Source organism: Chiloscyllium punctatum, chromosome 48, assembly GCF_047496795.1.
Source record: "Chiloscyllium punctatum isolate Juve2018m chromosome 48, sChiPun1.3, whole genome shotgun sequence".
Taxonomy (NCBI): Eukaryota; Metazoa; Chordata; class Chondrichthyes; order Orectolobiformes; family Hemiscylliidae; genus Chiloscyllium; species Chiloscyllium punctatum.
Genome location: NC_092786.1, coordinates 59,829,458 through 59,853,117, shown reverse-complemented (window position 1 = coordinate 59,853,117; position 23,660 = coordinate 59,829,458). Strand labels below are relative to the sequence as shown.

The 23,660-nt window shown below is 40.0% G+C and overlaps 1 protein-coding gene across 4 annotated transcripts in view; it reads right to left on the bottom strand.

Moving 5' to 3' along the window:
• Positions 1–23,660, bottom strand: part of megf11 (multiple EGF-like-domains 11) — a 487,483-nt gene that overhangs the window by 371,891 nt on the left and 91,932 nt on the right. For 3 of the 4 annotated variants that reach the window (XM_072565385.1, XM_072565387.1, XM_072565388.1), the window contains exons 2-5: positions 16,061–16,173; positions 11,192–11,314; positions 5,244–5,345; positions 4,140–4,240 (exon numbers count right to left, since the gene is read on the bottom strand). In XM_072565385.1, the coding sequence (XP_072421486.1) occupies positions 4,140–4,240; positions 5,244–5,345; positions 11,192–11,304 (316 nt within the window). In that variant the 5' untranslated portion in view covers positions 11,305–11,314; positions 16,061–16,173. Of the gene's footprint in view, positions 1–4,139; positions 4,241–5,243; positions 5,346–11,191; positions 11,315–16,060; positions 16,174–21,088; positions 21,243–23,660 lie in introns of all 4 variants that reach the window. The other variant, XM_072565386.1, reaches the window with a different exon arrangement.

Here is a 23,660-nt window from a genome sequence, read left to right as displayed (position 1 = left end):
TCAGTTGCTTGGGCAGTCACAGTCAGGGGGTCTGTTTCGCTACAGTCTGAGATATGGGCTACAATCAATGCTGCAGGTCCAGTGCACACAGCCAGGATATTCACAGTAAGTTAGTCAGGAAGCCGCACACGAGACAGTCGGATGTTTGATCAGTTATCATTTGGGTTGTCGGTAATCAGTCTGTCAAGGTCGGTCAGGATGGTAGATTATGGTCAGTCATGGGTGTCAGTGGGATGAAAGTACTATAAGGGAGCACTGCGTGTTAGGCATTGGTGAACTTAGTGCTAGGGATTGGGGGCAGTAACCTGGGCTGCAGAAGAGATAAGAATGGTAAAGGGGAATGTTGAACTAACAAGTGTGGGAGACAATAGGGTATGGGAGAATGCAAGGTAGGATGGGCTAAGTATTTGTGGAAGACCAATAGTGATGAGCTGGTCAGAGAGTGCAACAAAGAAAGGGACAATGAGGTTTGAAGGGAGGGTTCTTTAATTACCAGGCTGAGCCTGTGTCTCATTTTGCCAAATGTGACCTGTATTTCCTGCCATATGTAATCAATTCCTAAACGTGAAATATAAATGGCAGTATAAAGGCATACTGGCTAAAGTGAACACAGAAACCATGTTAAAAGATAGGACAGTAGAGTTGCAGTGGCAGACTTTTAATATTTAGTAACACTCCAAGGCTTTTCCCTATGAGAGAAAAAAAGATTTTGGAGAAGAGTGCATCATCTGTGGCTTAATAAGTTAGTTATAGACAGAAACAAATTGACAGGAACACTGCACAATTTTGTGAAGGCTCGTGGTAGGTCAGACGACTGCAGGAAAATTTAGGACTAGTAAAGAACATGTTTTTTAAAAAAGAAGAATTTGGAGTACAAGAGAAATCTATTGAGTAATATAAAAACAAATGGTAAGAGTTTCTACAAGTTTTTAAAATAGGAAAGGAATAACCAATGGTACTAGTCATCCCTTACAGACAGAGTCTGGTGAATTCATAATGGAAGGGCAGGAAATGATGGATGTTTTGAACAGGTAACTTGTATCAGTCTTCACTGGAGAAGACTTACACACCTTCCCAAAGACTTCTGAAAATGAAAAAGGTTAAAAGGAGGGAGGACTTTAACACAATCACCATACCAAGGGAAAAAGTGTTGGGAAAACTATTAGACATAAAGTTTGACAACTATCCAGGACAAAAAGGCATATACTGGAGAGTGTAAAAAGTAAGGGGCTGAAGAATTTGGAGATGGTAAGTAGTGCAGATGCTGGAAGTCAGAGTCGATAAAATGTGAAGCTGGAAGAACACAGCAGGTCAGACAGCATCGGAGGAGCAGGAAAGTTGATGTTTTGGATCAGGACTCTTCATCAGGCTGAAGAATTTGTTGAGGTGTTGGTTATAAATTTCCAAACTTCTTCAGACTTTGGAGCATTTCAGTGGATTGAAAAGTAGGTAATGAAAACTATCAAAGAAAATGACAAGCAGAAAGCAGGAAACTATAGACTAGTGAGCCTATCACAGGGAAATTGCTAGAATCCATTCTTAAGCAGGTTTCAGCTGGCTATCTAGAAATCATGTTCAGATCACACAAAGTAAATATTGATTTCAACTGTAAAATGAATTCATATCAACACAGGAAGAGATTAAGAAAAAAGTTATAGAGTCATAGGGTCTGCACAGACCAGCCATCCCAATCTGACCTAGTCCCATTTGGCCCATATTTCAAACCCCTCCTATTCACATACCCAAGATGTGGTTTAAAGGTTCTAATTGTACCGACCTCCATCAGTTCTTCTGGCAGCTTGTTCCATACATGCACCACTCTTTGCATGAAAATGTTACCCCTCAGGTCTCTTAAATCTAAACCCTCTCACCTTAAACCTATGCCCTCTAGTTTTGGACTTCCCCACCTAGGAAAAAAGACCTTGGCTATTCATCTTATCCACACCCTTCATGATTTTATAAACCTTGATAATATCACCTCTCAGCCTCCAAAGCTCCAGGGAAAAAAGTTCCAGCTTGTTCAGCTGCTCCCTACAGCTCAAACCCTCCAGACACTGCAACATCATTGTAAATTCTTTCTGCACCCTTTCAAGTTTAACAACATCCTATAGAAGGAAGACCCAGAATTGTACACAGTACACCAGAAGGGACCTCCCAAATGTCCTGTACAGCTGCAACATTATATCCCCAATCCTATATTCAATACACTGATCAATAAAGACAAGCATGCCAAATGCCTTCTTCACAGCCCTATCTACCTGTGACTCCACTTTCAAGGACCTATGCACCTGCACCCTAGGTTTCTTTGTTCGGCAACCACTCCTCGGGGCGCTACCATTAAGCCATACAAAAATGCAACAACCTCACATTTATCGAAATTAAACTCCATCTACCTCTTTTTGACCCACTCATTCATCTGGTCAAGGTCCCATTGTATTCTGAGATTCTTCACTATACCACCAATTTTGGTGTCATCAGCAAACTTTCAACCATACCTCCTATGTTCACATCCAAATCATTTATGTTAATGATCAAAATCAGTGGACCCAGCACTGATCCTTGGGGTACACCACTGGTCACAGACTACAGGCTGTAAAACAGCATCCCAGCACCACCCTATGTCGCCTACCTTCAAGACAATTACATATCTAACTGGCTAGCTCCCCATGAATTCTAACCAGTCTACCATGCAGAACCTTGTCGAATACTTTATTTAAGTCCACATCTATGGCTCTACCTTCATCAATTTTCTTTATCACCTCTTCAAAAAACTCAATCATGTTAATGAGACTTCCCATGCAAAAAACCATGTTGACTATCTGTAACCAGTCCTTGCTTTTCCAAATGCTTGTAAATCCTGTCCCTCCGGATCCCCTCCAACAACTTACTCACTGCTGACGTAAAGCTGACCCTTACTCCTCACTTACCTGGGATACCCCACCACCTTTCTACCATCTGCATTTGCCATATCAGCTGTGTCACCAACTTTCAGCTTCTTAACGAATCCTCTCTTTCTATCATTCCATGAGTCGACAGCTTACAGTAGCATAGAAATGGTCAGGGATGGAGGGCTTCCTGACATTTGACTTATTAGCTTCTACAAGGAGAGAATCCTGGCCCTTCAGAAGGAATTGCTGAGTCATCAATGTCCTGCCAACCAGGTAAGTACCATTCTTCATCCCGCTGCAAGTTTCACAGTAACCAGATGTCAGTCTTATTAATTGCAAACCACTTCTAAATATTTGCTTTGACATTTTCTCTATTTTGCCTTACAATTACTGCCAGCATATCCACAACCACCACTGAGAAATAGCCGGTTCCCCCAGATGCCACCTTTTCAACCTCCAAGGATGAGAGCACAGAAGCATCCGAAAGGTCTCCTCCACTTTCCATCAGCTGAAATATTGACACCTCAGTGGGAATGTTAGTACTAGAAGGTGTAGCAGCAGAATTTGCTGAGTACCTCATTGTGATTGTTCCACAATGGAGAAACATTCTAGGCCGCTGACGCTTGGAAGTCTGCTGGAGATCATGTACCTGCCCATTCCCTGTGGTCAGCAATCAGGAACCTCATTAGAATGTACAGGGAGAAATAAGAGCAACAGATAACTATATGGGATTTAATAACCCTTACTGCCCATAAGCTGCAGTAGTGGGTCAAGCCATCATCTGCATGTCCTCCATGGACAGGTTAGCAGTGATCATGGCGATTCAAGTCCACCCACACACAATTGCACTCCGTCACACACACTTGCACTCTACCACTTCGTCATTGACCCAATTGGAGGAAGACACACAGAAGCTGCTCACCTCTCAGGGAATTCATTTTTTTAACCATGAAGTAAACTGACAGGTTAATACATTCCTAAAGCTATATTTACCTGAACCCTGACATTAAATGCTATGCCCTAAATGTTTGTTTCCCTTCATTTAACACAGAGCATCATAAGGCTGCAGGGAAGCAAGTATTTATAAAATTATGTCAATTTTTGAATATTTTCATGTGGTTAGAATCTTGGGCAACAATTATTTTATCTAAATGTATTTAGGTGACACCTACAGGACTTCTGCAGTTTAGTCAAAAATTGTTGGAGATGTTATAAATAGTCTAGCAGACTTAGCTGAAGAACAACACTTACGGATACAGTAATCATCACTTTCGTAGTATCCAGGGCAGCACTGTGATCTTCTTCTATACATTGTTCTTAGACCTCGACGATAAGCTGTTTTGTAACTGATTCTATAATAAAACAATTATTTGTGAAATTGCTGGTGTCTTCCCTTTGTGTAATTGAAAATTAAAATAGTTTTATCCAACAAACATTTTAGAAAATTCATAATCCAGCAAATGCCATTTTAAAATTTTAATGATAATGAAAGTAAATGGGAAATATACAAAACTCTTGTGGTGAAATCTGCAGAAATGGCAATATCAACAGAACAGCTTTGTCACATATGGAAGTTTAAAAGAATTCAGTTAATTTATTATTGAAGCAAAATAGTCTGGAACTACCAAATCTGCAGACTGAAGTTACTGCTACAATTAGTCAACAACTTTATACAAACACAGACAGCAGGCTAGATACGTGACTGTCTTTAAGTTTCCAACAAGTCCAGATGATTTCTTTGCTTACAACAAGACAGCAAACAATTAATGGAAATAGAACTGAACTTGAGTTGGGTCTAGAAATTACAATGAAAGCACTTTCACTGGCAACACATTCTAATCACTGACATTAACGTATACTTTGAGATTTTCCATCAGAGGGTTACTGTAAAACAAATTAATAACCAGACAATAATATTGTGTTTATTCTTGGTTAGAAGAATGGATAGCTTGCAAAAAGAAAAATGATTATTTAAGGAATAATTCTATCAAGAACTATAGGTAACATAGTTAAAAATCACACAACACCAGGTTATAGTCCAACAATTGGAAGCACGAGCAACTAAACCTGTTGGACTACAACCTGGTGTTGTGTGATTTTTAACTTTGTACACCCCAGTCCAACACCGGTATCTCCAAATTATAGGTAACATAGCAGCAATGTTTTTTTGATTAATAAGTTATTTGAACTATATGATAAAGTTATCACCTTGGCCTTTTTGCAATTACTATTTTTTACTCAGTGGTGAGTTTTATAGTTTTTCTTTTTTTGTTTAGCCACAACATCAGGAGTAACAGTGAACAGCCAAATAACACAATCTAACTGAAAGAATCTGCGCTGATTTATAAAACTAACCTGTGCCTGGTACATTTAAACCAATTAAGAATATCAGTACATCTTGTGTAGTAGACTTGGTCGAAGGGGTGGGCATAAGATTCCTGAACAGTGACTGCATAACTGAGAAAACAAAACATAAACAAGTTTTAATTGTTCTGTTCATGAGAACTAAAATGACGGAGAAAATCCAAAAATATTATTAACCACAAGGCTAGGTACTGATTGACTCAAAAATTAGAAGTAATGCAGCCTTGCTTACAACATCAATTTCTGTCAAAGAACATGCATTTCTATAGCATAGTGATTAGTGCTGGTAAATAAGTCTTGAAATATATGACATAATTGGTTTCTAGCTTGTTTCAAAGATTATAGGAACTAATTCAGGTGAGAAATTTGTTCCATTTTATATAAACAACTTTAGCATATTAGTTTTTTATCAGAACTCAATGTGCAACAAAATGTTTCTAACATGAAATTAGTACTCTATTTCATCAATCCGAGTTCCTAGTGTAACTCTTGCAAATTCATATCATAACTTTTGTTTTGAGTGGCTCGCTCTCAGGTTACTCGTTCTTTCCAACTTCTCTTGCCTGGCCATATTAAGACTCTATATAGTGATTCTCAGAAGCTGCAACAACTCCAGTTGTGGGACAATCACCATCACAAAGTATCATATTGTGATATTATGAATATAAGAAAAATAACCTGCTCTTTGAGTTCAAGTGAACTTAGCATCCAACATGTCAGACTTGTTTGTGGCTGTACATGACTTGCCAAATTTACAAATATGAGTGAACCTCTCACATCTGGGCATATCTGGAAATTGCTGAAACACTCCAAATAATTTTTAACCCATCAAATTCAATCTTACCAAAAAGTTCTTACCAAAATGTGGATATAATCCAGCTGCAAATGAAAACTGATGACCAAAGAGTCAAATTTCCTGTCAGGGATACTCACTCTACAGGTTGTTGATACGCAGTCAGAACAAATACCTCTGATATCAGCTTTCCACCCAAATTTGTTTCTCTATAGGATTTGTGCAGTGTCTTTAAATTGATGCAGGAATGTGGCATGTGGTGTGTCTTTTAGCCTCTTACATCACTTTCCCCTTCCTACAACTACAGGGCATCAAAGTGCAAGGATTTCCAAAATGGACTTTGCATCTGTCAATCTCTTGAATAAAAGAGTTAAATGGGGGACATTCTGGATTCTGTTTACACCCCATTTCCCAGTGCAATGAGTTTATGTGCTGAATTGACCAGCCAAATTTCATTGCATCCAGGCCTAAGCAGGCACTTCACTTCTGAACAACAAAGACCTGCTTTAGCCCAGAATGTGCTAACCAAAAGAGTGTTGGAACTAGATATCATAGGAACTACAGTACAAAAAAAATGGTCATGTACTTAAAGTGAATTAATTTACAAGGTTTATAGTGCAATAAGACCATAAGATATAGGAGAGGTATTAGGCCATTTAGCCCATCAAAGCTGAAAATGTGTTGCTGGAAAAGCGCAGCAGGTCAGGCAGCATCCAAGGAACAGGAGAATCGACGTTTCGGGCATCAGCCCTTCTTCAGGAATGATACACGAAACGTTGATTCTCCTGTTCCTTGGATGCTGCCTGACCTGCTGCGCTTTTCCAGCAACACATTTTCAGCTCTGATCTCCAGCATCTGCAGTCCTCACTTTCTCCATTTAGCCCATCAAGTCTGCTTCATCATTCGATCATGACTGATGTTTCACATTCCCATTGTCCTACCTTCTCCCCTTAACCTGATCCCCTTACTAATAAAGAACTATCTATTTCTGTCTTAAAGACACTCAATGACTTGGCTTCCTCTTCATCTCCGTTCTAAAGGGGTTCAGAGGCTGTGCCCTGGGGTCCTAGTCTCTGCTACTAGTGGAAACATTTCTCCAAGTCTACCTTATGCAGGCCTCTCAGTATGCTAAAGTTTCGATGAAATTTCCACTCATCCTTCTAAACTCTATCAACAGAATCAGAAATAAATTTTCATCCACTCCTCATATGACAAAAGCTTTATTCCCAAGTTTATATGTGTGAACCTCGTCCGCCCCCCAACCCCCAACCCCCAACCCCGCAATACCCCCACCCTCCAAGGACTGCACATCCTTCCTTAGATACAGGGCCCAAAACTGCTCACAATTTTCCAAATTTGTCTGCCCAGAATTATACATAGTTTCAGCAGTGCATCCTTGCACTTGTATTCTAGCCCTCTCAAAATGAATACCAACATTACACTTGCCTTCTTAAGTGCCAAGTGAGCCTGCATGTTGACCATACAAGAGTCCTGAACTAGTTCTCCTAAGTCTCTTTGTGCTGCAGATTTCTGAAGCCTTCCCTTATTTAGACAATAGTATATGTCTCTGTTCCTCTGACCAAAGTGCAAAACCTCACACTCTCCCACACTGTATTATAGCAGCAACTTCTTTGTCCACTCTCCTAGCTATCAAAATCCTTCTGCAGGCTACCTACTTCCTCAACACTACATGTCCTTCCACCTATCTTTATGTAATCTGAAAACCTAAGAACAGTGTCCTTAGTCCTTCACCCAGATCTTTAATGTATAGCGTGAAGTTGTGGTACCTGTGGGGCTCCACTAGTCACTGGCTGCCATCCTGAAAAAGACACCTTTATTCCCATTTTCTGTCTTCAACTAGTCAGCCAATCCTCTAAACTTGCTGTAAACACCTTGGCTTCTCTCGTTTAGCAGCCTCCTGTGTGTCACCTTGTCAATTCCAAATAGATGACATTTAATGGCTCTCCTTTGGTTAATTTGTTTATTACCTCCTCAAAGAATTCAAAAAAATTTGTCAGGTACGATCTCCCTTTGACAAAGCTGAGCTGACTCACCCTACTTTACAATGCACTTCCAAGTACTCCGCAATCTCATCCTTAATAATGGTCTCTAAGACCTTACCAATGAATGAGGTCAGGCTAACTGGCCTATAATTTCCTATCTTCTGCCTCACTCTCTTTTAACAGGAGTGTTACATTACAGTATGACAAGAAAACTAGGGTCAGGTCTAAATTAGACAATTCTATCAAGGAGTCAGTTGAGACAACAGGCCAAATGGCTCTCTTTCTATTTCACGGTTTTATGGGTTTGCTCAGCAAATGGTCAGGCAATGCCAGGATAGCAAAAATCTGACCCTTGACCTGAAGCATCTGCTCATTCATCAGGAATACTAACATTTAAATCCATAAATTGCTTTGTGAGAAAAATGCTTAGTCTTTGGATGTTTGGTTGAGATGAAGAATTATGGATGCAAACCTGCATTTACCATGCTGTGACTCAGCATATTTCAATCACAGTGTATTGCATTCACTATTTTACAAGTCATTTGATTCCAGAGGATAAAATCCCTATTTTAATATAGAGAAAATACTATCATGTGATTACAAATTAATGGCTGAATCAGATATTTCTTTGAAGAAATTACACACATTGTCCTAACTGTTTAATAATCAACATATAATCCTAAAGGGCAATAAAGGTCATTTGCTCAAGCTCCTATCGCAATGTGATTTATTAATGTCTACATAACAAAGTCATCATGTGATGTACAGCAAATCAATAATAGAGTTTAATCTGGCTTTTCTCTTGATTACAATGTTGTGCTCATTCAATCAATAGTGTGTGTGTATGCTTTTGGTTTGCTAATGCTCCTTTAGAAAAAAAATGTAGGAGGTCTTAGTTTCTTGATTAACCTGAAGAATCACTGCTCTTATGAATTTCTTTTTTCGTTTTATATTTTATTTTAATTTAAAACTTTCAAATACAGAGGAAAATGAACTTAAACTTTTCTCTTGGAAAAAATAATTTTGTAACAATATTCAACTTGTAGATTAAATTCCCTATACTGTAGAAACAGGCCCTTCAGCCCAACTAGTCCACACCGACCCTCCGAACAGTAACCCACCCAGACCCATTTTCCTCTGACTAATGCACCTAACACTATGTGCAACTTAGCATGGCCAATTCACCTGACCTGCACATCTTTGGATTGAGAGAGGAAACCAGAGCACCCTGAGGAAACCCATGCAGACACAGGGAGAATGTGCAAACTCCACACAGTTATCGCCAGAGGCTGTAATTGAACCTGGGACCCTGGTGCTGTGAGGCAGCAGTGCTAAACACTGAGCCACCGTGTCGCCCCTAATACTTGGCATATTATTAATCCATATCCCTTCAAACCTTTCCTGTTCTTGGATCTATCCAAACATCTTGGTAATTGTAATTGTACCCACATCCACCACTTCCTCAGGAAGTTCACTCCACACAAGAACCACCCTCTGTGTAAAACATTTGCTGCTCATGTCTTTTTAAAATCTTTCTCCCCTCAACTTGAAAATGGTTCATTCTACAAAATGTAGTCTCCAGTTTGCAGAGTATTACCTTTCTACTCACATCAACCTTCAATGTATTCCTTTTTAAACATGAATTAATTATAGTTGCATCAAAAATATTACACCTTTAGTAATTAATTCATTTAGTAATCCTTCAGTTAAGTTCGATATATTGTTAACTTTAAAGCAGACTTGTCCTCTCGTGAAATAACTTAGGATTTGTTTCTACAATGAACAAAAAAAGTAAGATAAGAGGAGCACATGCTCTTTGTATGGGCTGTAGTAGTTTAATTCCTGGCTAGCGAAGTTGCCAACGCTCAGAGATATCAGTTACTGCCCTATAACTGAAGCAATGTTTTGCCAAAAAAGCAACATATGGCAAATCTGGTACCTGAAGTAAGGAATGGCTAGAGAAAGTGATGCAAGTTATTGTCACACTTGCTGCTGAGGAAAACAAATTAAAATGACCAAATATGGGCACAGTACATGCCTGTTTTCCAAACGCTCAAGGAAGGAGAAAGACATAATATATGTTAGGCTCCTTGCCAAATGTAGATGTGTTAGAAACAAAAGAAACTGCAGATGCTGAAATCCAAAGTAGACAGGCAAGAGTTTGGAAGAACACAGCAAGCCAGGCAGCATCAGGAGATGGAGAGGTCAATATTTCGGGTGTAACCCTGAAGAAGGTTTAAGTTTACAGTGATAAGCTAGCAACCTAACATATCTTGGCATACTGTAGAAATATGAAACAAAGCAAAGATAATTCTTACTTAATTAAAGTATGAATTGTGCCTTATTTTATTTCCCAGGCATATGCAATTGTAGAATTTTAATGTCAAATCATTTTCATTTGTAATTAGCTGTTTTCTATAAGTCTTTAATCTGCTGCCAACTTTCTTGCCCCCTTTCAGTTTCCTTAAAAGATAACAACATGTTGTTGGGGGTGGTGTGTCAAATTCCAAATAATAATAACATATTATATGGGGTACTGTCTTTGATGTGGCAATTTTACGCTGAAGTATTTAGAAATTAGATTACTTACAGTGTGGAAACAGGCCCTTCGGCCCAACAAGTCCACACCGACCAGCTGAAACGCAACCCACCCATACTCCTATGTTTACCCCTTTACCTAACACTACGGGCAATTTAGCATGGCCAATTCACCTGACCTGCACATCTTTGGACTGTGGGAGGAAACCGGGCACCCGGAGGAAACCCACGCAGACACGGGGAGAATGTGCAAACTCCACACAGTCAGTCACCTGAGCCGGGAATTGAACCCAGGTCTCTGGCGCTGTGAGGCAGCAGCGCTAACCACCGTGCCACCCACTAATATGTACGCACTAAATTATAAAGTTTTTCATTATCAAATTGGGATCAAAATTTAAAAATGGTCACCCATATCCCAAGGAATGAATAAAAATAAATGATCAAGTTGAACTCCTTCCCTTGAAAGACAGTACACAATTTTAATTTTGAAATTTCTACAAACAAATATACCAATTAAAGTATTCAAATTTTTTGTGAATATCAAAGCAAATTAACACACCACACAAATATGTGAGTGAAAAGAAAACTTCAAATATTGAGTTTACCTTTCCCAATGGCTGCACACATTGGGATCATCAGGATTCAGACACCAGGCTGCTCGTGTTAGGTAGCAAATCATGATCACACTCAAGCACCAACTGAATGAAGCACAAACCATTCTTTCAGATCTAAAGAAAACAAAACATTACAAATTTTATGTAATTTTTCCAACAGGACCAGTAGTCTGTGCACTTCACCAGAAGAATTTCCCTCTTTGTGGAAGTCCACCCAGTTTCCATTCAGAACTGGAGGGGTGCGTAGGTTAGGCTATTTTATTTTATATTAAGATTAATCCTCGGCACAACATCGTGGGCTGAAGGGCCTGTTCTGTTAATTTTGCTTGAATAAGGTGGGATCAGGAATTTGGCTTATGAAGATGTGAGTGTTCAAACAAGCATCCTATTTTACAACATTAATGCTTAGAAGCAGTGTTCTGTATTATGTTGTTATAACAATAAATCAGAATCCCAAAACATTTATTGACATTTTTTACTTTTAATTCCAAAATGTGTTGTTTTAAGAGAGTAACTGCAGATGTAAATTCAATAACTGAGGGGGAAAGTTCTGGAAAAGTCGATGAAATGTCATGCGTGTATATTATCAGGAAAACTTCGAAGTAGGAGACTTCCTTTCAAAATTACATTAGGAACCAGCTTCCACCAGCTGAACTCAGAAGGAAAGCATTTCTCAATACACCTCCTCTAAATCTTCAATATTTTTGAATTCTTGACTCCTAGTTATTCACCCACACTGTACAGAAAATATTTGTCCCTATTTAATCCATTAAGACATCTCAAACTGCTCAACTCTTAACCTTCTCTGGTCCTAGGAAAACAGAACAAACTTTCCAACCTCTCCACACTACTGAAGTCCCAGATGACATCCTGGTAACTACCTTCTTATATTTTCTATTAAATTTTCTTTTCCCTTTAAATTTTTCTTTCAATCATTCTTGCCCAGAATTATCAATCTCTTTGGGAGGAATGTTATGAGGTCTGAACAACTTTGGGTAACGTAAGATTTATAGTAGAAGCAAATGAGAATTCCAGCAAGGCCAACTTTAACATCAGGAGAATCTCGCTACATCTTTTATGCTTTTCCCAAGCAGCTTGGCAAGATTCTCCTGCAGCAATTAAGGGGGATTATTGCCTGTTAAAACTCGATAACCCAACTCACTCATTAATATTCAGCTTTGTATCTTACCGAGCTTGCCAAACAAGCCAGCAGTTGAGAAATCCTGACATGGAAACCAACAAAAATACCTGAAAAGTTTAACTCACCACTTGCTCCAAACAACCTCTATGTTGGACACTGGCTACCAATATTTCATAGTTCACGCCAATGGGCACCACCTACATGCACTTCACGTACACGGACACTGGTATCCAACATAACGTCTAAGAATCCACATCCCCAATCCACTTTCAGGATGCTTCAGTACTTCAATGCATGTTGGGCTTCATTGGCAACGATCACTGTAATGTTGCAGCAAGGACATTGCGTGGTCAGGGACAAACATCACCCATGGACTTGACTTGGCTGCATTTCCAGGTTCTTTCCTCGCTGTCAGAGTGATCATTCACTTTGACCCTATCTCAATGCTTTCCCTTAGATTTTTTTGCTTTGCCCCCCTTCAGCCAGAGATGCCAGTCTCATATTACCACCATCTTGCCTTTATGTTTGGTAGGCAGAAAGGAAGGAAGATGGTCATCGTTATCAGCAGGCCTCAGTCAAATTAAAGGACAAAGCCATTGATCAAGGGGTTCCAATACAGAAAGTCAAGGGCAACCTTCAATAGCAGTCCTGGGGCTTGAACAGTCAGTCAGTCAACCATTCCAGGTGGTCACAGTCAGAATGGTCGTCACATAAGGGGTAAGCAGCTGAATGTCTGGCAGCACACTGTTTTGAATCCTTCTGCCTTTTTGGGGGTTGTTTTCTTTCTATAAATGATATAGCCAAATATTAAGGTAAATGGAAGTGTGTAGCACAGCTGTGTGGATCACCACACTTTTGAAGCAGGTGGGGAGGTGCCCTAAGTGAGTGACTAAGCGCTGAGGGCAAGCAGGTTGAGTGCAAGTTGGGGGATTGGGGTGGGTGACAGCAAATGAGAAAGATATTGCATTATAGTGAGAGTGGTAGAGCATCAGCTTGGTGGGAGCTGGGTACAGTAGCATTGATACAGAGTTATTGGAGAGACACTGGTGGCACTTATGCTGAGGGACTGATAAGGTCATTGACCTCCTTCCTACAGAGCTGTGGATTCCTCCAGATGGGCTGAGACTAGCGTGGCTGTAGTTGCAGACCTGACTGGCATGGTCAGGTGTCATGGCCTCCACTGCTGGTCCTGGGGGGGAATGAATAAGTTGCGCCTCTGATCACCCATCTTGTCAGACCTCCAGGACCTTGCCTACAAAAGACCATCCCAAAGTGAATCACTTTACAGTTCACACATTGATATTGTTAGGCAATTTAGGTACTAAAGGAATATTAAAGAATCTTGTGTATATAGGAATGTTTCCAATCAGAAAAATATAGAGTGTTAAAATAAGTTATAAAATCAACATCTGAAAGGCATTTATTGTACAAAGACCATAATAAGTTGGTAACAAAAAAGGCACCTTAGCACATTTTTAAAACTATCAATCACCCACTTTTCTTTAGATATGCATTTGCCTTAATAACAATGTTTGGATCACATTTCAGACATTTGGCAAAAACCAAAAAATAGAATGTGCATGCAACCTGCTAGAACTTGTCCTGATGCAAAAACATCAGTGCTTTAGTGAATTAAGTAACTTCCTTCAATGTAACCATTCCTTCCATCAGTAGCAAGATATCTAAAGAGCAATGAGCAGCTCTTTAAGAACTCCCAGCACCAGATTACTGGATTAAAACTGCTAAAACTGATTACTTGCATCAACCAACATACTTGATGTATAGTTACTGTGCAGACACGCAAATCATCTGATAACTCTGTTTTAAGAGGATTTTCAATATGGTTTGGTTAACTAACAAACTTGGGAAAGTTGAACATTAATGAACATTAGAACTATTGCACTCATACAAAATAAAGACATTGGTAATGGGTATCAGATGGAGAGCTATTCTTTGTAGCAGGGATCACTGTAAGGCTGTGAACATTGGAAGTTTTTGAGCAAGTAAAATAAGGGACAGACAGGATAGCCAGACATATGTAGCAACACCGAAAGGAGCAGAAGAGAGAAGGGCCTTGGGATACAAAGCAACATCTAGAGAACGAACAAGAAGGATTCAGAGACATGTGGCCCTATTGAGTATGCTCTGCCATTCAATAATAGCTAATATGTTTCTCAACCCCATTCTCCTGCCTTTACCAATCAAGAACCTATCTATCTCTGTACTAAAGACACAATCAATTGTTTTCCACAGCCCCTGCAGCTATGAGTTCCACAGATTAACTACCCTCCACTGAAGAAATTCCTCCTTATCTCAGTTCTAAAGGGTCATCCCTTCACTGGGAGGCTGCGTCCTGGGGTCCTAGTCTCTCCTACTAATGGTAACATCTTCTCCGCTTCAATTCTATCCAGGCCCCTCAGTATCCTATAAGTTTTAATTAGATCCTTCTCATCCTTCTAAATTCCATTAAAAGCAGATCTAGAGTCCACAACTGTTCCTCATATGACAAGCCCTTCCTCCCCAGCATCATTCTTGTACCTTTTATGGACCCCTTCCAATGCCAGCACATCCTTCCTTAGATACGGGACCCAAAACTGCTTACAATATTCAAAATGTGGTCTGACAAATGTGGCCACAGCAGTACATCTCTACTCTTTTATGGTAGCCCTCTTGAAAAGAATGCTAACATTGCATTTGACTTAACTGCCAACTGAACTTGCAAGTTAAGGTGAAGAGATTCCTGAACTAGGTCTTCTAAGTCTCTTTGTGCTTCAGATTTCCAACGCCGTTCTCCATTTAGATAAAAATCTGAACCTCTATTCACAACCTCACACTTTCCTACATTGTATTCCATGTGCCACTTCTTTGACAACTAGCCTAGCATATCCAAATCCTCTGCAGCCTCCCCACTTTCACAAGATGATTCATCCCTCCAGCTAAACTTGGTGTCACCTGCAAACTTAGCAACAATCCCCTCAGTTGTTTCATTCAGCTCGCTAATGCATAACATGAATAGTTATGGTCCCACACTGATTCCCGTGGACCTCCGCTCGTCACTGGCTGCCATCCTGAAAAAGACCCCTTGATCCTTACATTCTGCCTTCTGCCAGTCGGCCAATCCTTTATCCATGACAGTATCCATGATAGTACCTGGCCCTCAACAACATGGGCTCTTATTTTATTTTGCAGCCAGCTGTATGGCACTTTTTAAAGGTCATTCGGAAATGAAATAGACCATGTCCACTGGCTCTCCTTTGTCAGAGAGATAATGAAGTGGTGGATTGGGCCACAGAATAAGTGGAAAGAACAAGCATATTGCTTGGGGTGAAGGCTGTTATTCATTTTGGTACAGTAACAAAAATTGCTAGTAAAACTCAACAGGTCTAGCAGCATTTGTAGGAAGAAAACATTAACATTTTGAGTCCGGTGACTGTTCACTAGATGTTCTGATGAATAGTCATCAGACTCAAAAAACTCTGCTATCTTCCTACAGATACTACCAGACCAGCCATTCTTTCACCAGTAATTTCTGATTTTGTTTCAGATCTCCAGCATCCACAGTTATTATTGATATCACTGATATTAATAGATTATTCATCATCACAATTTTATGCAAGCAGAGCAACATTTTAGATTTATTTTTATCCAGCTTCACCTGCATCTGCTTTTTAGAATTACTGCTGTGCTTGAACATTGGTTATCTCAGACACTTGGCTTACCTCAGACGCTTGGATTTGTTACAAAGCTCCTGTTGTCTTGCTAGACGTTCAGTGCATTTCAATAGATTTATACAACTGGCAAGCTTTCAAAGATAGCTTCTTTAGGAAGATCCCTAAGGTACAGCAAGAGGTCAAAATAGAAAAAGGGCAAAGGATTAGTGAAGGTGTCAGCGAAAAGAACTTATGCAATAACAGTATCAGCATTGCAAAAATATGCATAAGTTAATCGTAATGACCTAATCAATGTGCCATTGCCTGTGGACTTTGGAAACCAATGCTAAAGTAATCTGTTGCAGAATTTTATAATTGCCATAGAAAGTGAAAAGATTGTGCTCACTGAAACAAAAACAAAATGTATAAACTGGAAATATTTCCTGCTTTTTCAATGCAAAAGAAACGTTAATTCAGACCACAGGTAACTCTTGACAATAATATTCAACTTGCGTATCAAAACTAATATCCCATATTTTGGGAGTACTACATTCTAATTTATATGGTCTCCATATTACTGTGACAAAGCGTGTAGTGAAATGTCCAAATTTTGGAAGGCACACAAATAACCTGGTTGCAGTGTCTAATGAATCCGGAGCATCATGCTTGCTTATCTTTGACCTCCTCCTCCTCCGCCAAATATCTTCCCTGTTTTAAAATACATTACTTTAATGGGTAACTTCAATGGCTGTGGTTATACCTCCTCTGGTGATAAATATCTGTCTCTTATTGTGTCCTATCTACTTCTGTCAAAACAGAAATAGACATTGATGAAAGTTTACATGCAATGTATAATACCTTAGGGATTACAAAGGTCAAATGATGAAAATGGTAAGTCATGGTACAGGAATCTGTTGCCAGGGAGCTGCACACCTAGGCTTGCTGGTATAGAATGAGGGGTATTATGTGTACAAAATGTTCTTGCAAAGTTCAATGATGGCCATGGTGTGCACAAGCCGGTGTTGGACTGGGGTGGACAAAGTTAAAAATCACAGCACCAGGTTGTAGTCCAACAGGTTTATGTGGAAGCACTAGCTTTAGAAGCACTGCTCCTTCATCAGGTGGTTGTCACCTGATAAAGGAGTAGCGCTCCAAAGCTAGCGCTTCCAAATAAACCTGTTGAACTACAAACTGGTGTTGTATAATTTTTAACAATGATGGCTACTTTGAGAAAAATGTATAGTCTCCACATAGTAGGTCCTCATATCAAATATTCATGAAAATGTATGATATATTGTGCCATGCTAGCATGGTACTAATGCTGCTGGATTAAGAATCCACAGATCTAGACTAATAACGAGTATATTGTGCAATATTGTGTTCTAGGTTATCTTTATTAACTCACTCACCAGCTCACTATATTCATTAATACTGGGTTCCTGTTCGTTCATTCATAACCCTTTACTAACCTGTTATTTACTATAACATTGTTCCATCCATCCATTCATAAAACTGCAGTTCTATGGTATGTTTTACTATTGCAAGATGGACTAAACGCAATACTTCCAAACCCATTACTGCACCTTCACACCTTAAACCCTTATCAGGCCTATTTCTACATCAGCCCTTGCTACCTTTGAATAAGTATAGCATACAGAACAATACCATCCCCACCATCATGTCTCCACAAAAAAACTTAATATCAATCAGTCCTTACCAACCACCTCCTGGACCTGAACAGATTAGAGAACACCAAACAGTTTCCTTAATTAGTATAAAAATCACAACACCAGGTCCAACAGGTTTAATTGGAAGCACACTAGCTTTCAGAGCAACACTCCATCAGGTGATAATGGAGGGCTCGATCGCAACACAGAATTTATAGCATAAATTTACAGTGTGATGTAACTGAAATTATACATTGAAAAATTGATTGTCTGTTAAGCCTTTCATCTGCTAGAATTCAGTGATAGTTTCACTTCTTTCATGTGTAAATCACAAAACCTTTTTTAAAAAGTTGCATTCTCGGGTTAGCTGTTAACAATGGTGATAGCTAGACAATATGTTGAAGGTGTTGTCCCCCTGTCTATGTCCATTGCACTTCACGCACACACACACACACACACACACACACGCGTGCGCGCGCACACCCCCTTATAGATACACACACTCCCACATGCACCCCCTCACAGACTTAAGACACTCTTCACTCACTACACACACACTTTCTCACACTCAACCCCCAACCCAGACAGAAACACACAGACAGACAAAGTCTCACATGCACACATTTTGTGGGGTGAATTTGTACTTGCAGGGTTACATTGTACTTTGCTCAAAAACTGCATGCATTCATGTAGAACTCTGTTAGCTCACTTTTTAGATTAGAATCAATCTAAACATCATGGCATAGACAGAGAACACATGGGGCCAACACCTTCAACATATTGTCTAGCTATCACCATTGTTAACAGCTAACCCGAGAATGCGACTTTTAAAAAAGGTTTTGTGATTTACACATGAAAGAAGTGAAACTATCACTGTATTCTAACAGATGAAAGGCTTAACAGACAATCAATTTTTCAATGTATAATTTCAGTTACGTCACTGTAAATTTTTGCTATAAATTCTGTGTTACTATCACCTGATGAAGGAGCGTCACTCCAAAAGCTAGTGTGCTTCCAATTAAACCTGTTGGACTATAACCTGGTGTTGGGTGATTTTTAACTTTGTACACCCCAGTCCAACACTGGCATCTCCAAATCTCAATTAGTATGTATTTGTTAAATACCTTTTATCTGAGCTATTATCCCTATTAAAAACTGTCAATACAGTGCTTAAATGAATTGCATAAACGAAACTCACACTGGCAAATAGTAAACAAATCTCACAACCCAACTGAGTTAATCAATCAGTTTAATATCCTTTATTCTTTTATTAAGTACAGGTACAATTTCTAATACATTTAGAGTACATAGGCCTAGTATCTTTACTAACATTTACTAACTTAAAAGACAGGAGGACTAACATCTCTTAATTATGCAAGCAGACCGGACAAACACTCTTAATCCCATCAGAAGTAGCAGTCAGCACTTAACACATGTTTTAGCCCATCTCCTGTTTCCCAGGACAGAAGCCCCTCAAATCTTTGTGTACTATAGATAAAATAGTGTGACACCATAGTCATGGAATTTTAATATATGTAAGAACTGTATATAGAACATAGAAAAGTACAGCACAGAACAGGCCCTTAGGCCCACTATGTTGTGCTGAGGTTTAATACTAATGTAAAATATAATAACTTAACCTACGCACCACACAACTCACTGCTATCCATGTGCATGTCCAGCAGTCGCTTAAATGTCCCCAATGTCTCTGCTTCCACCACCACAGCTGGCAATGCATTCCATGCATTCACAAGTCTCTGCGTAAAGAACCTCCCTCTGACGTCTCCTCTGTACCTTTCTCCTAATATCTTAAAAAGGGGCTCTTGTAAGAACAGTATTTTGGGATTCTATTGTGCCTCAAACTTGTGCTACTTGTTTTTTCTGAATAAAGAGACTATTTTTGCCAGTCATCAATTTCAGTCATTATTTGAACATGATCCCACAATATGCTCAAATTCTACATTAAAAGTTTCAGAATTGGAACTCAATCATCACAAGTCCTGAAATGAAAAGGCTGGAGTAAGTACTAGCAAAATATCTCACAGACACTAACGCTTGTCAAGGAAAAGAAAATGTCCTTACCAAGTATCTATGGAACCCCAAATCTGCATCAACATGGCTGACTCTCAAATGCCTTCTGATGTGATTTAGCATGACACTCAGATTGCAAGGCTGCACAATAAATGTTGGACTTGTCAGGGACATATATTTCCCAGTAATAAACAGACTATATACATCTGAATCTGTAGATTAAAAGAAAGACCAAAAGGAAAACCTCAAAGCAGTATCTAATAATCATTCCCTGGGAAAACAGACAGAGTTTGGAGAAGTAAGAGGCCATAAATAAGAATCCAAACAATTTCACTTTCTTTCTGCAACATCACTCCAGCACAAAAGCAATGAGTTGTTGTGGGTATGTTCACCGAGGTGGGAAGTTGGTTTGCAGACATTTCATTCCCTGTCTAGGTGACACCCTCAGTGCCGTGGAGCCTCCTGTGAAGCACTGCTGGTTAGAATTTATTTGATTTTGTTCTGCTGCTTCCGGTCGTCAGTTCTGGTTGTGCGTTGCAGTGGTCGGTATATTTGGTCTATGTCATTGTGTTTATTAATGGAGTCCAAAAATGAATGTCATGCTTCTAGAAATCCTCTGGCTGCCCTCTGATTGGCTTGTCCTATTATTGTTATGTTGTCCCAGTTAAATGTATTGTCTTTGTCATTTGTATGTATAGGGACAACTGGTCATGGCATTTAGAGGCTAGTTGATGTTCATGAATGCAGATCACTAGTCTGCCCATTTATCCTATATAGTGCTTCGTGCAGTCCCTGCATGGAATCTTGTACACCACATTTGTCCTGCATATGGCTGTTGATTTATGTGCTGTCATGAATCCAAGTGTTTGGAGAAATCTGGTTGTCAGTTCAGAGACGTCTCAGCCAGACTTCTCTGACCATTTGAATTCATGTTAGCACATAAACCGACAGATTCCACAGAATCCTCACCCACTCCTCATATGAAAAGCTCTTCGTTCTTGGGATCATTCTTGTAAACTAGTTCTGGAAACCTTCCTAGGCCACCTACCTTAGATATTGGGCCCAAAACTACTCACTACTCCAAATGCAGTCTGACGAGAGCCTTACACACAACCTCAGTAGTACATCTCTGCTCTTGTATTCTAGACCTCTCAAAATGAATGCTAACATTGCATTTACCTTCCTAACTACCAACAGAATCTACATGTTGATCTTAAGAAAATCCTGCACGAGGGCTCCTCAGTCTCTTTGTGCTTTATATTTCCAAAACCATTCCTCATTTCAAAAATAGTCTACACTGTATTCCTCCTTCCAAAGTCACTACCTTACCATTCCTCTCCTCTCCCTCACCCCAAAACCACCCCCACCCCTTTTATCTGCAGCTTCCCCCTATCCCCACCTTCTTTCCTGAAGAAGGGTTGTATCCGAGATATTGACTTCTTCTCCTCCCGATGCTGCCTGGCTTGCTGTATCCTTCCGATCTCCTGCTTGTCGACTTTGGATTCCAGCATATGCAGTTTTTTGCCTTCAAATCGGGTAAGAGTGGCAGTTTCCTTCATTAAAAGGCATGAGTGAAACAGGTTGGTTTTTCTGACAATTGGCAACGGATTCATCACCATCATTAAACTTTTCATTCCAGATTTTTAAAAGTAAATCCAAATTCCTCATTTATTGTGGTGTGCTTCAAACCAAAGTGGCCAGAACAACACCTGTGTCTGGATTAACAATCCAACAATAATATACCACTTGGTCGTTGAACCCCACAAGTTTGTTAATACTGCCCTATTTTTAAACAATTACCTTTCAATTCATGTCATCAGTATTTATATGTCTTGCATCAAAAAAGAATCATTCACTTCACAATGGTCTTTGGCTACCTTCTGCTCCATGAGATAATGGTGTGCACCTGAGTGGTCAATTCTGTGTTAAATATTACTTGGTCTGACATGAAGGTCTCTGCACTTGCTACAATGAATATAATGAAAATAATGCAATGGCCTTTTGATATTTCTGGATCAGGTATGTCCTGCACATTGAAAGCAGGTCAAATCCAACCCAGCCAACCACCACCCCATCAGTCTACTTTTGGATATCATTAAAAGGATTGAAGATGTTATCAATAGTGCTGTCAATCAGCACCTAATCAGCAATAACCTGCTCAGTGATGCCCAGTTTGAGTTCTGCCAGGGCTATTCAGCTTCTAACCTCATTATAGCCTTGATTCAAAGATGGACAACACAGCCCTTGACATCAAGGCTACATTTGACCGAGTGTGCTTTCACTCTTTTTTTCCTTTTTTTCTCTTCTTTCTTCTCTTCCCTCAGCATCAGAGGAAAATACTGGCACAGCAGCAGGCGTCAGCAGCAAATTCCCAGAGTCATGAGCCCTGGAGCAGCAAGTGACCTGCAAGCCCCAGAGCAGCATGAGCAAGGAGCCCTGGTACGGCGCTTGGGCTATGAGCCCAGAACACCACAAGCAGTGAGCTCTTGTACAGAGCATGGGCTGCGTGCCCCAGAGCAGCATGGGGAAGCAGCCCTTGAGCAGAATGTCTGAAAGCAACTCCGGAGCATTTTGCAAGCAGTGAATTCTGGGCAGAGACTGGCATGGAGACTGGGCAGGACTGGCATCCTGACACTTAGCTTGGAGCGCTGTTATGGAGAGTTCGGAAGCTTGGAGCAGATGGGGGGGGAAGGCTGTTTGACAGAGGTCTGGAGTGGGCAGGCAGACCACGTGCGGAGGCCCTGCACTGAGCCGCTACATTGTAATGTCAATTTGAAATTTGCTACATTACCATAATGTCAACACTTTAATGTTGTCCTATTTTTAAACTTATTTTTCAACCCTCAGTAATACAACTACTTTTATTCCTCTGCTGTATCCAAGAATTGAACCTAGGTACTTAAGATGTCACAATAAGGAGGCAGACATTGTCAAAGCTTTGGAGTGCATGTGACAATAAAAGGATATTATATTGCATTTTATTGATATTATATAATTGTATCAAGGAGTTCTAGCAAAACTGAAATCAATGGGTTCAGGGAGCAAGCTGTCCACTGGTTGGAATCATACCTGGCAGAGAGGAAGATTGTTGGAGATCAGTCATCTCAGTTCCAGGACATCTCTGCAAGAGTTCCTCAAGGCAGTGACTTAGGACCAGCTACTGTCAGCTGATTTATCAATGGCCTTCCCTCCATCAATAAGGCCAAAGCGGCATATTCACTGATGATTGCAAAATGTTCAGCACCATTCGTTGATTCCTCAGATATTGAAGCAGTCCATGTTCAAATGCAGGAAGATCTGGACAATATCCACTCTTGGGCTGACAATGGCTAATAACATTCACATCACAAAAATGTCAGGCTATTGCCATCCCAATAAAGACAATCCAACCACATCCCTGCCATTCAATGGTGCTACCATCATTGAATCCCCCACTAATCAACATCCTGGGGTTACTATTGACCAGAAACTCAACTGGACTCACTACATAAACACAGTGGCAAAAAAAAAGATCAGAGGCTAGGATACTGTGGCAAGTAACTCACCTCCTGACTCACAAAACCTGACCATCATCTACAAGGCACAAGTCAGGAGTTTGATGGGATAATTCCCACTTGCCTGGATATGTGCAGCTCCCACAGCACTCATGAAGCTTCAATATTATTCCGCACAAAGCAGCCCATTCAATTGGTACCACATCCACAAACATTGACTCCCTCCACCATGGACACTCAGCAGCAGCAGCAATGTTTACTAGCTACAATATGCACTTCAGAAATTCACCTAAGATTCTCAGACAGCACCTTCGAAATCATGAGCATTTCCATCTAAAAATACAATAGCAGCAAATACATAGGGTACATAAGTTCACCAGCAAGCCACTCACCATTCTGACTTGGAAATATATCGCTGTTCCTTCATTGTCGCTGGGTCAAAATCCCAGAATTCCCTCCTTATTTGGCATTATGGGT